General features: G+C 43.1%; 1 protein-coding gene across 1 annotated transcript; it reads right to left on the reverse strand.

The window, feature by feature from the left end:
- Positions 1 to 743: 743 nt before the first annotated feature.
- Positions 744 to 11,707, reverse strand: RBX1 (ring-box 1). Its single transcript, XM_059472700.1, has 5 exons — positions 11,587 to 11,707; positions 9,108 to 9,186; positions 3,487 to 3,557; positions 2,183 to 2,268; positions 744 to 923 (listed from the first exon to the last, which is right to left on the reverse strand). The coding sequence occupies exons 1-5, from the start codon at positions 11,701 to 11,703 to the stop codon at positions 911 to 913; spliced, it is 366 nt and encodes a 121-aa protein (XP_059328683.1). The 5' UTR covers positions 11,704 to 11,707; the 3' UTR covers positions 744 to 910.
- Positions 11,708 to 16,285: the final 4,578 nt, after the last annotated feature.

The raw sequence follows: 16,285 nt of genomic DNA on the forward strand, positions 1-16,285 counted from the left end.
TCAGTTCCCAGCATCTGCTGAGGCTGTTGACATAGAGGGCAAAATTTGATTCAGTAAGGATACCAGGCCATTTGGCAGAGGAGACATCAAACAGAACATTATGTAGTTTTCAAAGGAATGATTTTTGGCCAGTTGGACTTGAACTGGGAAAAATAGCATTAGAAAGCAAATAAAGACTTGGTTTGCTTATATATTGCTTACTTTTAGCTTTCCAGCCAATCTAGCACATGAATTTCCTGAGTTTACTTTCACTCAACACATGAAAGCACTTTATGAACACTGACAAAAAGTGACATCCCATTTCTGTTCCGCAAAGCTAAACAGCTGGAACTGGGAAGTTAGTGAAAATTTCATCTACAGGGAAGGTGGTCTAGTCAAACTCAAGAGTAGAAGTGAGAGAATAGTTTTCAATGATGACACAACCCCTAATTGTATAGATCATCATTTCAACTCTGCCCTAATAAAGCATGTCCACACAAAAAGCTATTTGCATAAACTACTCTTAGCCAGGCCATGTCCTGCACCCACTGCACTACACAATGGAGCTCAACACCAACCTCAGTGAGCCAAAGGTGTGGTTCTCATTTGTGTGGGAGTAGAACCAAACTCACAGTCAAAAGCCTGGCACAGCAAAAAAGAAGCACTCCCCAGCTAAAGAGTTAAGCTTAGTTTAAGTCCCAGGTCTGCAGATAATTCTCCTCCCTCATGCTCTGATGCCTGCTCCTGAACACAAGACAAAAAACTTCGACAGGAAGCTCCAGCAAGACTTTATTCAATGGTATACAATAGGAAGAAATTAGCATGAGAGAAGAATTGTATACATTACTGACTTTCCAAGTCACTAAAACAAACCCATGGTGACAAGAACAACTGAGTTCGATGACATAACAAGAAGCGTGGGACCATCTCTCTAGTGTCCATACCTGCAAATAGATAATATGTTAATGCTCCTTTAAAAATGACAATTCATAGGAGTGCTGGTCTGGGTGGATTCATTTTCATTCTACCACAGCATAATTAACATATAAATGGGTGAAATACTGTTAAGGAAATCTTAGAAGTCCTCCACATTTCACTTCCCCTAAAAATCTACCCAGTTAGAAGAGAGCCCATGTGGAGAGATCTCGGTATCAGTTATCTTTTGCCCTGAATCCCACTTCAAATATATCTGGCATAAAGCAAGACCAAAATTTGTCACAGCCCCAGACTGAGCACAAATCAGAAAATATTGATTCATGTCTCTGTTTCTCATCATGCTGCCCATGCAATTTGAAGTGATGAGCGAGACAATATGGACTCAGTTTTCATTGTGTGTTCAGGAAAACATCTTAATATCAAAACTATGGTACTTCAATTGTCATGTCAATGATGATTTGCACAACTGTCTACCAGAGCCCAGACACAATCCTCAACAGTTATAATACCTGTTTTGGTTTTTTTCAGTCTGGATTCTGACAAGAATTTTTTTTTTAAAGTGAGTGGGGAGAGGGACAATCTACAGTTAAGATTACTAGATCAATGGTGCAGAATGAAGGAAGTGATAGGCAAACTTCCTAACTATTCTCAATGGACAATTACCTCTCAAAATATGACTATCCCTCAAAAAGCCATTCTTGGATCTCCTACTACTATTCTTGACAGGAAACCTTTAAAAAACATTATAAAACAAACAATACAGCAATTACAAATAAATGGGCCAAAGCTGCAGGAATGGCTACATGGACACTTGATTTCCAGATGCTAGGAAATCAGCTGTATTAATCTCTGAGGCTATCAGAGTTATAAAACAAATCATCAAGATCACAGAGGGACCCAATAAGATCCCTGGCACCTCAGCAGTAATACTTTGGAACCCAAGCAGCTGAATTCAGGTCATCCTCTAAACCCAAACTGCTCTTGCAGCAGCACACTATTCACCTGAGACTCTACTTCTAGCTAATTACATTTCTCTCCTGCTCTCCATTCTTTAGAGAGAATGTCAGTAGAAATCACTACTTTTTAACAGCTCCTACATAGCCCACAGCTGCTTGGACTCCCTTCAGAGCTCACTTAGAACCAGATGACTAAGGAAAGAACCTCTCTGAACAGCAACCATGCCCTCAGACACATCAATCTGATACTGATCATTTATATTTACAGGACAAGTGGACTTTTCACCTTGCAATCTGTGCAGGATACGTACTTTTGGAACTCCCATTCCCTGTTGTCCAGAGGACATACTTGGCGAGTTTTGAGCCAGCGAGAGATGCAGTGGAAGTGGAAAGCATGCTGGAAGACAAGATCACATCATTTCAGAGTGTATGAATGCACTCAATGCAAAAACTACCACTGAAAGCATCACAGGAAGAAGAGAGTTTGCAGGCAAAGGAGGGGACGACTGATCAGTCAATTAGCTGATAAACACCAAGGAATTAATCCACATTTTCAGAGAGGAGGAAACATTAGTGAAACGGCAGCAGGGAGCCTGTTCCACAGTGCATACAGTGGCAACTGACTGACTTCTAATGAAGGAGGGAGTGCAGAGTTTTAGCAGCTGCCAAAATTGGCAGAGCAGATGCTGATAAGAAGCATAATCAGAAAAAAAGGAGAAGATTTCAGAGTGAGTAGCAGGGATGACATGAATGTATACATGCTGAAGGAAGCTTTCTGTCAGTTTGCAGGAGATAACAGAGCCTGAATAAAAAGGAATTTGCAAAATTAGAAAAAAAAACCCCTCATTTATGTATTTGGTAAGGGCAACTGTTCTCTTACCCCATACAGCTACTTAAAACCAACATTCCACTTGTGGTCACTCTCACACACAACAACATAATTTTGACATTAGAATATCCTGACATGGTTTAAAATTTTGCCCTTGTCCTCTGCAGACAGAATTGCAACATTTATGGTGCTGTTCCAGCATTATCATGTTAACTCAATCCCATAGCATAGTAAAGATAGGATTGAGGATCAGGAAGTTATTCCACTATGGAATAGATTATTTTCCAACTCAGGCCCAGGCTAGCTAAGAGGTATTCAAGTTTGGAGTTAACATGCTAGTGGGACCAATTGATTTGATCTTCCCCCAAAACTGGAAGGAAATCATCTGGTTACCCCAGACTGACTCTGAATTAGCCTGCACACAGACAAATCAAACAGGCTGACATCCAACTTATCCTATTAGTGGGGCAAAGGAAAAGGTGCAACTCCTAGGCAAACCATGATCAGGAAAATCATGCTCAGAATGAAAGTTCTATTATTCCTTTAAAAAAAAAATATATATATTAAGGCTTATCTTCCTCCCTTTGCTTCTTTGTCTTATTACATCTCTCCATCTTTCACTTTTTTCTCTCTCTCCTTTCTACATTCCAGCAAACATAAGGACTTTAAAATTCTTATTTCTGGTGGATTATGTGAAACATGCTACAGAACTGATTCTGTCCCACATCTTCAAAAAAAGAAGATAGCATCACCCCACACAAGCTCCACAACAGAAATTTTCCTTACATTGCAGACGCCCCATGCAACTGTGCACTCCTCAGACGTAGCCGATGCTTGGTTGGCTTGACATTCTATGCCTGTGGAAATAAAGACGGAACAAATACACACAGCAGTTGAAGATGTACATGCACATGTACTAACTGGTAGATTCCTTCACAATAGCAAATGTAGGCAGGGGAGGAGGAGCTCTTTTGTGGTGTTTAACACACCAGAAAGTATCAAGAGCTATGGTTTAATGTGCACTGTTTTTCCAAAAGTATCATATCAAAACATTCTTAATCCTGATTTCCTCCTTCCTCTACGTTTTTAGTATTCCAAAGTTCCAGAGGGCAAGAATATATAACTCATCTGCTGGCAACATGTGTTTGTTTTCCAAATTTCAAGGATAAAGATTTTAATTTTTTCCTCTTGTGTTCACAGAGATGTCTTTTGATGATGAGTTGACAGTAAGTCAACTTACTTAAACTTAAGTTTACTTAAACTTCTTACCCAGGTTTCCCTCAATACAACTTCTTATATGTTCCTGTCAGCCACTATGTACTTTATTTGCAAATTAATTTGCTCATGTAATGCTGGAGCTTGCCTGTCTTTATTGTATAGTCTTGTGAAAGGTAAGTACATCCCAAATATCCACAATAGGAAATACAGTATGGTTTAGTTAGGAAATACAGTATGGTTTGGACATTTTATACCTTGGGGCTGAGTACCCAGGAGGATCCTCAACCCTAACTTTATGAGTTTGGGTTATGTTTTGGGCTTTTGTGTCAGATAGTGTAGATGAAGGAGCTGAAAAAGAGTGAGGTAAGAAGAAAAACACTGAGAAAACAAATCCTACAAGTCAGTTCTCCATTCTAAGGCCTGAACAAATCACTTCTGCTCCAGTTCAGGAATAAACTTCGGAAGAAAAAAAGATTTTTGCAACTCCTCCACCATGAGCAGCACAAACCTATAAGACTAACATTTTACTTCTTATTAAAGGATGCCTTTTTTAGGAGTCAAGCCCAAATGATTTAAAAAGATCTGCTAATAGATGATCAGCTTAGAACTCAATACACAGGCTTGCTGCTTTCTTGTTTTGCAGATTTTTTTTTCCCCTGGCAAAGAAGATGTCTGAATGAGCTCCAATTCTCTGTTCACTCTTTGTGTGCTTGAATATACTTAGAGGAAAAGAAATTTGATTCACCAATTAAAGATTTAAAAACTTCCAAACCCCATAGGTTTGGCTGAAAAATGTGATCTCTACTTGTTCTGTCCCATTCTTCCCTTTTTCCATTTTCACGCTTTTCAGGTGTGGAGGTGCACAAAATAAAAAAAAAAATCCCATTTTTTCTGAGATGCAAGAGACGTCAATTGACCTTGGTCATGAGGAACTACTCAAAACAAGAGTGATGTCTAAAGAAACTCAGTAACAACAGCTATTCTGCAAGATTTGAGTGAACCTGTATTTATCATATGGTTTACATCAAAGACATGATATACCACAGCAGGAAGTCGAAAGCTCAATCCTTTGCCTCGCTATAGAAGAAAACAAAATCCAGTACTTCAGTCTTAATTCCCAAATCTTTCAATACATACAGCAATAAAACTAAATCTGATTGAGAATATGGAAGATGCTCAAGACCCTCGAAGAACTTCAATTACTTTGGATACTTGTATAAAATTCTACACCTGAGATCTTTGCAACAATTTCACTGTTACTGCAGTATGGACTCATGGTCATGGGGCACAGTATGTTAACTTTTAAATATCTGGTCAGTGTAACAGTAACAGATCATGATGAGAAGGTGAGTTGTAGGAAAAGATGAGGAAATTAATCTAAAGGAAAAAAGTCAAGAAGCAAGCAAAGTTTAACTCAGAAAGCCTATGCTAAAAGCAAGGAAAATAGTCCAGCACACAATATGCTTATCTTGTTTCTTCTCTTTTGCTGCTAGAAACAAAATATTGGGCATATTAGACATGAAGCCCATCTAGCCCATTTTTTATGTCATTTTGCCTTTTTTTTTTTGTCTCTCTAAGAGGCCCTAACATTAGAGCTGCATGAACACAATTTTTAATTTTCAGGATTTAAAGGACTCTGTATTTTGCCTGGGAGTAAGAAGGAAGAAAGATGGTTTAGGTAAGGAAAACAAGCACCACTGCCATTCATTTCAGTGTTACTGAAACTTTCACTGACAGTCCAAAGCATGACAGTCCCAAAAGTTTAAGAGGACTTTTGTGGAAGTGCCTGAGGAGGAGTTCTCTGGTGGTGATGGAAAACCCTTCCAACAAGAAACCCAAGTTTAGCTCCCTCATCAAACTCACTGGAGACTACTGCCAGCACTGCTACCTTTGACTACCAAAAAAGGGCCTCCCAAAAGCTGAAGCACTTTCTGGTCTCCTGCTTTCTTCATTTCAGAAAAGGAAAATATATCAACAAATAAAAAATAAATTTAACACATGGACAATCTCCATCCTAGAATGAAAGCTGATGATCCTGGCTCCTGAAAGAAAAGCTATTTACCATCTGCTGACCCAAAAGAAGTTGTAAGAGTGAGATAGTAACAGGTACTGGAGGAATACTGAATGACTCTTCTGTTGCCTTGCTTTTGACAGAGTATCTGTAGGTGAGGACAGAAAGAGACAGCTAAAACCTGAAATACCTGTAAATAATTGTGAAAGATGCAATGGAAGCATTTCAACTCAGGGAGTTGTGGAAATGCATCTTATATAATGGCAGCTTCTGAATCTTGGCATTGTAAGAACCAGCCCACTTCCTATGCATTTTCTATTGCAGAAATCACCTGTATATTTACACATCAAAAAATAAATCCAAACCCATTCCATCTAATAAACATCCTGAGATTTTTCTCTGGATTCTATGCAACATATCTATCTTTGTGAAGCTGGATTCAGAGTACTTGGCATGTTACCATCAAAGCTAGGGGACAGCATTTTGATGGCACATTTTACACAGTTCAAAGCTATACTGGTCATCTTATTGTAATAAGACATTACACATTTTAGACCAGAAGATAATCCAATATACTAAACACACTGTTAATACTCCCCAATTTACCATGTTGCAGTGACAGCAGCAGAGAGCAAGCCTTTGAAGAAAATCTAAAGTAAAATCTAAACAGAACCTGTGTCTTCCCAGAGAAGAATGAAACTAAAACACTGAAAACCTACTCATCCCTTCTGTTCACTGAATACAGACCAAACTGAGGGCAGGGGCATCCTTTGAATCACATTATTACCAGTCATAAGGCACATGCATGGGGAGAACTGCATGACACCTTAGCATGGATGCCTGACTTTACAACATTAACAAACTTTCATTACCATGGCTGGCATTACTTATCACTTTTGTAATGTTTTCCCATTCTAAGTTTCTCTTCATCGCTAGGAGTGGGAGACATTTATATCCTGCATTTTATCAAATCGAATCTTGTGTTGTTCTTCTCTGCATATTCTATTAATTTTTTCTCAATTTGCCATCACTTCACATCTTATGTCTGAAAATCTAATTAAAGGGTTTTTTAACAACATTAATGATCTGTAACAAGGAAGTAAGCAAATCCAGAGCCAACACTGATCTCGGAAAACCAATTTAGATATGCCTTCTATCTGTATGCTGTCAATTTTAGTCTGTGGTTTGCAGTCCAGGCTCCTCATAACATTGCTCATACCAATTAATAACATGTTATGCTTCAGCAACACAAAAAGGAAAAAAAATTACCTATGCCTTTTTCCTTTACTGTTTTTCCTAATCTTCCTATATACTCTCAACCCCCACACACATATTGGTAGGGCTTTTAAAAATATTTTTTAAAGAACTGATAAACAAAATTTATTACTCAAAAATAGCATTTGTCCATTCTCCTTCCAACTCCCCCACACCTCTCCTTCATCCCATATGTCCTATTTGCTATTTATAAAAAAAAAAAAAATAGCAAATATATGAGACTGTATTTGGTCTGTCATGGAAGGTGCAATTAATTTTGAGGCAGATTGATAGAATGAAACACACCAGCATCTCCTATCTTAAAATACATCCCTCTTATCATGAATAATTATCTTGAATTATAGGATTTTATATATTTATTCTATACATTTGTAAATTCTATAAATGCAACTTATGGTCTAATAAGTCTTTGAAATTCCATTTGCCTGTCAGCAAAATGCTTTTCTCTCTAATACATTATAAACCTGAGAGACTAAGCAGTAGTCCAGTGTCCACCTTCTTTTGAAACTTCTTTCCAAGACAGCACAGGTTAGAGACACTTCAAAGGGGGAAATCTTTACATTAAAGAACCCCAATTTATTTCATAATCCCTGCTCTTTTTAGTGTTATCATTCCCTATCTAATAACCAAGAATAAACTGAAGCATGGATAGGCAATAACTGACTCAAAATACAAACATATCTATCCCCAAGAAGAGAAGTGAACCTGCTTAACCCACATTCAGACCAGTGTGTTACAGTGTGTTTTTTCTCTTTATTAAAAGAATCCCAAACAAACAAACAAACAAAAAACCCACCCAAACAAAGCTCCTGAAAGTAATTTTGTAATTATTATTTAAATATGAAGTAAAATCAGGTACATCCTTCAGTAGCTGTTCCTATAAACTTGAAGTCTCATTTTTATCAAGTGTTTTATTTCCATACAGTCTTATTGACAGGAAGTTGCCAATAGTATTGGTGTCCACATAAAACCAAAGTGCAACAAAACTATTCCAATGGGATCAGGACAGGCCATTCCCAGGCACTCTCCTTGGACCTGGGCTTGTTTTGGGGGGTTCTACCAGCCTCACATTTTAGGAATTAGGCAAATTTCTTTCTGGAGTAGGCTGAAAGGTCTTCTGTCCTTCATGACTGAAACAAGATAGACAGTTATGGTGTCAACAGTACTTTGACATTTTTGAGGAAAAAAAATGGGTTTGTACTCATTAGCAATACTCTAAGGGACTGAAAACAGTGACTTCATGCATACAGATATACTTCATGATAGAAATGAACCATCAAGATTATAGAGAAAAAAATTAAAATCAAACCAATACTAACAATGTATTGCTTTTTATTTTGGAATTTGATTATTCTCCTTTGCAAGTGAACAAATAATTTTCTAGGTGGCTACAAAATTCCTCCTACTATAACAAGTACTAAGTTAGTTAGGCAAGGTAGGTTTTATAGAATGAGGAGTCAAATTAATTTGCTGGTCCATGCCTTTCCTTGCCAGACACAGACACAGAAAGTGTTACAAGACTTCATCTTAATGAGTGTCATGGAGAAATTGACACTCATAGCAACCTCCCCAATCTGACATATAATACCTTTCTTTGTAAGCCTGTCAACCCTGAATAATTTCAGTTCCTCTTTATTATTACTCCTTTTCTTTGTTGTGTTCAAAGTACACTCAGCAGCATCATGTCTGTTGATCTGGCATCAAGAGATCCTACCCTTTACAAGAAAAAGGTGAAGAAGAGCAGTATGGTGACAGAGGTCACAAAAATAGACTATGAGATTTCAGCATTACATAAAATAGAGATTAGCAGAAGAATTAGTTACTAACTGAAAGCTCTGCTCAGTTATATCTTCAGCTGGGGTAATTTCAGCTGTTCAAACTGTGTCCCTCCCCATTTACTTACACAGATCCATAATGTGGTTTCTGCAAATGGCACAGTTATCAACCACAATGTCCCATGCCCACAGAGCCACGGCGTTCCACTGGAGAGAGGGGGAGAAAAGAAAAACAGCTGTGATTCAATTTACACTGGACACAAATCCTCAGTATTCTTCAAGATGCCATGTGCTTTTTGAAATAGAAAAGCCGGGATATTTAAAAAAACCCACATCTTAGAAGTCCAGAGTAATTCCTCATAATGAGTTCAGGTTACTAGGAAGCACTGGTACATTCCCCTCACAAACCTCCCAGACACAATGGATCCTTCCCACTTCAAAAAGCAGGTAACTCACACAGGCCCCCTACCCTTCTTTTTTTTTTTGGTGAAACAACTGCAAACATCTGGATTTCTATTCAAGATCCAATGGAATCCAACGATGCAACAATGCATCATGCCAAATCCTAGAAGGAAAGAATAGTCCCTTGGAGAAAGAGCAGTTCAGATGCCATTTTTGTTAAGAGGAATTCCCATTATTTGTGGCAGTTCTTCTAGTAATCACCCTTCAGAGCAGTTGGGGTCAAGAACTAAATCTCTAATGCTACTCTCCACTGACTCCTGAAAAATCTTCCCTACAAAAGGTTAATAAGCAACAACCTATCAGCAAGGCTGGATATAAAAATTTCCATGTACTACCAAATCAACCTTTCAAAGACTTACTTTATACATATAAAAAAGTAATAGGACTGTCCCATGCTACCTCAGGGGAAGGGTTTGAGGATTTTAGGGCAATCTATGCAGAAAAATATAGAACCGTTTTATTCTTCCAGACAAAACGCATAATGAGGTCTTCTGTAAACTCATTAAATAAATGAACCTGCCTTCAACACCCAAAGCAATCCATTGGTAATCAGGATAATCTTCATTTACTACTTAAGTAGTATAGATTTTTTTCTCCTTACATGTTCTCAGTATATATTTGCACTGACTGTACTATAGTAAATCTTCTCTACTCTGCTCCATTTCCATCTTAATGTTTTCATTGCTTTCCCTCAGTTTGGGACACTAAAGAAGGACCACTGAGTTCCAAGTATTGATATAAAAAGTAGTCACAATACTACCAGATCTTTTAGGACATACACCAGTAGTGATCTCATTTTTCTTCCCAGAATTCTAACTTCCAGTCTAGCTGGCCTTCTGGCCTCCCATTCATCTCTCATGGACTTCATCCATACTTCAAGGCAGCTGAGATAAAAGTTCTCAGCACCCTTATCTCTTCCATACACTCCAGTACTTAATCTCTTGTCCCATTATGGTCTACTCTGATGGCCCACTCACCTGTACTGAGCCACACATGCAACAAAGGTCTTGGTGCCTGGCCAGGGAGGAGGAATGCCACTGACACATAAATGGTGCCACTTCCTACCACTCTCATTATATTTGTCCCTAATTCCAAAGGACAAGCAATTATGTCACCCAAACACTTCCTTCTGCACAGATCCAGGGTTTCCATCATCACTGATGGCAGCTACATTTCACACAAACTCATTTAAAAGGAGGAATCACTTTTTACTGAAATGTTTACTGATATTCAGTCTAGAAGTCACTTTTCCCAAATGATACCTTAGTACAAGCCCACACAATCTAGCCCTGCTTCTCTACACCCTGCTCAAGAGCCTCGGACCATCACTGTGACCCAGCTGACAAACTGGTGGCACTGGACAGGAGAGCGATATTATGGCTGCTCTGAGAGAGGAGGCAAAGCCAGGGTGGCATGAGGACATTTGCTCACTAACACGTTATGGCTCGATTTAAATAAGAAGGAGAAAAAAAGTCAGCCACAGCCATTTGCAGAAAGTATTTTACGCAGCACATGGGGCAGCCCGGGCGGCTGGGCCACCGCGGCCGAGGGTGATGGGGGGGAGGAAGCGCTCCAGAGCTGCTCGCCGGCCCGAGCTGCCCAGGGGCTCTGGGTCTGGAGTAGCCGAGGCCCGTCGGGGAAGCAGCGTCAGAGGGGAGCGGGCGGCGGAGCCCCGAGCAGGGCATCCCCCGAGCAGGGTAATCCCCGAGCAGGGCACCATCCCCCGAGCAGGGCACCATCCCCCGGCCAGGGCACCATCCCCCGAGCAAGGCACCATCCCCCGAGCAAGGCACCATCCCCCGGCCAGGGCACCATCCCCCGAGCAAGGCACCATCCCCCGGCCGGCGCGGCCCCGTCGGCGCCCCTGTTCCTGCTCCCGCCCCCGCCAGCCACGCCCGCTGATTGGCCAGTTCCCGCTGCACGTGCGGCAGCCCGCCTCAACCATTGGCTAGGACGCACGCCAGGACTCCGCGCAGGCCTCGCACCGCCCCTCCCACCGCTCCGGTGAGGAACCGGGCGCCCGGCTCCGTAAAGGGAGCGGGAAGTCTCCCCCTCCTCCGTCCCGCTCGCTGGCATCGGACCGGCCCCAGCCCCCCCCCCAGTCCCTCCGGGAGCTGCCGGAGAAGCGCGCCGGCGGGGCCTCACTTTCTTCACTTCGAAGCGCTTCTTGCCGGCGCCGCTGTTGGTTCCGCTGGGGGTGTCCACATCCATTGCGGCCGCCATTTTGGGTGCGTGAATCGGCCCGTCCTGCTCCGCGCACATGCGCGGCAGGGCGGGGCCGGGGGGCCGGAGGGGCGGGGGACGCTGGGAGGGATCATCGCGTGGCCACGCCCCCTCTCGCAGGGCGCCGGCAGGTGCGGGGGCTGAGGGCGCGGTCACGTGGGCACGCTGCTGAGGGCGGCCGCAGGGGCGGGGCCGCGCCGCAGTTTCCCCGTCGCTGTGCCGGCGGCGTGAGGGCTTTAGGCACCGCACCTCGCTACGATCCGCTGCGGTTTGCCTCTCCTCCCTCTTCACGTGACGGGCTTCAGCCTCAATAAACTTCTAACTTGTTTTCGCCCGTCGAACTCGAGGCAGGGCGAGGTGGGCCTGGTGGTGTTGTCGCTGTAGCTCTTTGTTCTCCCGCAGTCCAGGTTTCTTTTTAAAGGAATATGGAATTGCTGGAGACAGGACGCGCACCTTACGGCGTGCGAGTTGAGCTTACAGTAGTTACAATCAGCATAGATTTGAAGGTGCTGCCAGAGCTGCTCAGGCCTTGCCCGTTCTGTTTGCAAGGATGGAGACGACAGGCACGGGAGCTGGTTCTGAGAGCTCCCTCTGTCTGTTCCTTCCCCACAAGGTCAGTGGTAGGATTCTCCATGATACGGAAACTGAGGGCAGTGCACTCCCCCGCCGGACAACTGCAGGTCTCGAAATTTCACCCAGCTTTGCAGGTCCCTAGAGATGCGATCTCTCTGCAGAGCCCCCCCCTTCTAAATCCATTTGTACTTCTTGGATGTGGGAAGAGGAGTTTGTAGAGGCACTAAAAGGCCATTCTTCTGCATAGATACAGGCAAGCAATATCTGTACTCTGCCTCTCATAAATACCCAACAGCACCGTTCTTGTCTGGCTCCATTGCACCCATCTGGCTGTGCGCATACAGCTTTTTCCTGAGACCCAGGGCTTGCTGGGGTGGGGTGAGGGCAGTCTCCAGATAGACTTAAACCCAAAGTAGGGACCTGCAGTAAGAACGAGATGATGCTGTCATTGGATGTGTTGGAATAATTTTATTGTTTGGATTGGGATTAATATTTGAAAGACATGTACCGCTTGTGCCCTGATTTATGCACATACCTAAATATTTTCAGCATCAGGCTGAGCCTGAAAGTTGCACAGACAATAAAGGGAAGTTTGAAGAAGAAAAATGCCCTCCCTTGTGTGAACCCCCTTTAACACCTCTCATTACTTACATGGAAAGTTTCCATGTCACTGAAATGCCCCTTTCCCCAGATGCTGCTTGGTTATGGGGCATCTCAATTGCTATAAATTGCAGCTGCACAAATTCAGGTTTCTGTCCTGTTGCTCCATATTCAGGACTATTGCAATGGAGTATTTTGAAAACAGGAGTTGGGTGCGTGAGAAAGTACTTTTCACCTTCAAGAAAATAGCTCTTTTCAAAGCAGAATTTGCAAGATTTCTTATTAATAGAAGCATAAATTCTAACTCTAATTCCTAAATGTGTATGGCAACGTCTCCAGTAGGACATTTCTCAGTAAAAAAACAGGATGTTCATCAAAAATGTAGACTAGGGCTACAGAGAGATGTTAACATTCATTTTCACTTCAAGTGACTACTGTAGTTCAAACTGTAGTCTCCCCACCTCAGCTGATGTCACCAGGGAGAGGTGGTTGCCAATGGGGTAAAGCCATACAGCCAGCAGTCTCATGTGTTCTGGATTTATCTTTCCTTATCTGGCAGCAAAAACAATGTAGCAACACAGATCTCCAGTGAAGTCTTGCTAAAAAGGTGGGAGTGTTCTTAGGAAAACAAAAAAGACAGAAAACAGGGTGCGGGACAGAACACATATTGCATCTCTGTGTTTAATTCATATTACTGATCTGTGTATGCAGATCCATTTTACCTACAAGTGCATTAAGAGATCTCCAGTACACTTTTCAAAGTGAAATTAGTGACAGTATAGTCCTGCACTCCATAAAAAGGGCTAAGCTACCTTCTTTGCTTAAATAATCTGTTTTCTGTTGATTTTAGTGCCATCTCTAATGTCTTTCCTCCTAGTAAAAGTGAGTCTCCTCAGACCTGTTTTCCCCCCTTAAGCCTATATGTTGTGGAGGGTTGTCAGGAGCTGCTGCAGGAAGAAGAGCTGCAGCTTTGAAAGGCATCAATCTCAAAAGAAGTATAGCACTGTGGTCCAAATTACCAGGGATGCTTTGAAGAATGGATCATTTTTCAAATCTCTGGGATATGCAGGAGGAAAAAGAGAAGGCTGCTAAATTGAAAAGGCAGGGAGACAGACTAGGTGACATGTGACAACTGCTGTGAATATGGTTAGTCCCAATTAAACGAGACAAACTCTCTCCCAGTTGTCAAAGACTCTTCCTAAAGGAAATGTACCACCATCCTTTCAAAAGCAATGTCTTGGATTTTGGTCACTGTCCTTCTCCTTTATATTCATTCTGTGGGTGGTTCGTTATTTATTTTTCTACAATCACCAACATTATCCTATGTGGGATTTATGCCTCAAATACTTCCCTCTTCCATCCTTGCACTCTCTGGATGTGTGTTCCTGACTGGACTGCCGTGGGACTGCTCCTGGAGGGGTGGCTGCCTGCAGCCCTGGCTCTGCACCTGCACAGGGAGCAGGCAGAAGGCCTGGTGGGGCCATACTGACACAAACTGTCCCTCCAGGGCAGAGGGATCCACATGGCAGTGGGAGATCCCCCAGAACTGAGTTAGAAGGAAAATGCAGACAGGAAAGGTGGATTTTCTTAGGCCTCACTGCCTGTGCTGTTTGCATTCTGTTTGCCAGCCCCAGAGGAGATGAGCAGTTATCATGACTAGTCCTCCAGTGTGACAGGATCTTTCTGGGACACTTGGGTCACTTAGGAAAAGAGCTGGTCCAGAAGGGAATTGCAACATTTTCCAACACTCTTCAGAGTGAGATTGTCATGAGGGTAAGAATGGGCCTTCCAAAACTGCCAGGAGCAAAGAGGGGGAAGAAAAGGGAGGTTGCCCTTTCCAAGTGCTTACAAACTTCAAGTTTTCTCTTGCCTTTCTGTGTTTCACCCTCTCGGTGCTGCCTGCTTAAGGTATGGCTTCAATGGTGCCCTAAGCAGCACCAAGCAGGAATTACCTCGTGTATGGGACCAGTGGCCAGTCAGTGGTTGCCGTCCAAGGAGCAAAAATCAGGTGCACTTTATTACCTTTTAAAGAACTGTAGGGCTGACTGGCTGGCTGCCCTCCAGTTGTGATGCTAGTAAAATTATTTGAGTTGCCTAAACTGAGATTTCTATCACCCTTTGCTTTTGGATGCACAAGCCCACAGACAGCATTCACCAATTACTGTTGGGGCAGTACTGAATCTATGGTTTTGCCACATTTTGCCACAAAACTTTCTCAAAGTTCAAGAAGTAGGCAAACAACCTTCCAACAAAACTATGCACAAGGCTCTGTAGCATCTCCTGTTGATTCAATATGCTTGGCATAGGGAAATTTAATTCAGAGAACAGAGCCAGAGGGGTACATTAAGCAAGGGATACATTAACATATATCCCATATATTTTTGGACCAGACTGTGCTTGCTTTCTGTGGAAACTCAAACACCTCACCTCTGTGTATGTTTTCCTGATGATGGTCACATTAAACCCCATATAGTACTCCTGGTTTAATAATCCATTATTAAAACCTCATGACAGAATGGGAGCCTCCAAACTGGAGAGGTTCTGAGAGAGGAGCAGGTTGTAGCATTTAACGGGATGGTGACTGACTGTTGCTCTTCCTTTCTCTTGGCGTTTTACCCTAAACTGCTTGATAGTTCAAGTAACATGCAACCATTGTGGCAGCCTGCAGGAAAGTGGGTGCTTGCAGATACCCACGGTACCTACTGACTGTGCCCAAACTCCTGCAGAGCCTTTGCCCACACATGGATAAACAGGCAATTGGGGGTGTGCCTGCAGGCTCAGCAAATGACACTGTCCCCACAGTGGGCATCTCGGGCCCCACACCACACCTAACAGTCAGCTGCAACTGATACAGAGGAGCACGGTCAGGGCAGAGGGATCCCAGTATGTTACCGTGGGCTGGGCTGATTCCATTCTGCTTCCAGAAAGGGCTTGCAGCTATCCCTGCTATGTAGGAGCGCCCCTGTGCTCCCCATCTTAATCCTCGCTCCCAGCTAAGGAGCTCTACCTCGGAAGGAATCCAACACCAGCCCCACCTCCCTGCCCTCCCTTTGCAGTTCCGGGCGTCCAAGCGCGTTCGCTGATCGCATCTGGCTGTGCTGCCACCTCCCGAGAGAAAGCAGCATCCCGGCTTTGCTCAGAGGAAGGGAAACGTTCCGCAGCCAGCCAGGCTCGCAGCCTGCACGGAGGGCCCCGGGGAAGCCAGCGCTCTCCAGCCTGGGGAGGCAACATGTGGGCCCGAGGTCAGCGGGAGCCTGGGCACCTTTGTTGCTCGCAAGGCTGAAGAAGCAGCAGGGTGAGACTGCCTACAGCAACTGAGAAAAAAACCCCATCTGTACACAGGGAACAGTGAGAGCTTGGAAGAGAGAAAGAACCTTTAACCTGAGCTGGGATCCCAATGAGATGTCAGAAAGATGGGAAGATTGTAACTGAGAGAGGACGAGACAGA

The sequence above is a fragment of the Ammospiza nelsoni genome, chromosome 5, assembly GCF_027579445.1.
Source record: "Ammospiza nelsoni isolate bAmmNel1 chromosome 5, bAmmNel1.pri, whole genome shotgun sequence".
In the NCBI taxonomy this organism is placed as follows: Eukaryota; Metazoa; Chordata; class Aves; order Passeriformes; family Passerellidae; genus Ammospiza; species Ammospiza nelsoni.

What these genes read in the sequence shown, in the direction of transcription:
- RBX1 (XM_059472700.1), bottom strand. Translation starts at nt 11,703, where the DNA reads ATGTGCGCGGAGCAGGACGGGCCGATTCACGCACCCAAAATGGCGGCC. An exon ending in AGCGCTTCGAAGTGAAGAAA is followed by an intron (nt 9,187 to 11,586) that starts GTGAGGCCCCGC and finishes CCCTCTCTCCAG; the next exon opens with TGGAACGCCGTGGCTCTGTG. An exon ending in AAACCACATTATGGATCTGT is followed by an intron (nt 3,558 to 9,107) that starts GTAAGTAAATGG and finishes TTATTTCCACAG; the next exon opens with GCATAGAATGTCAAGCCAAC.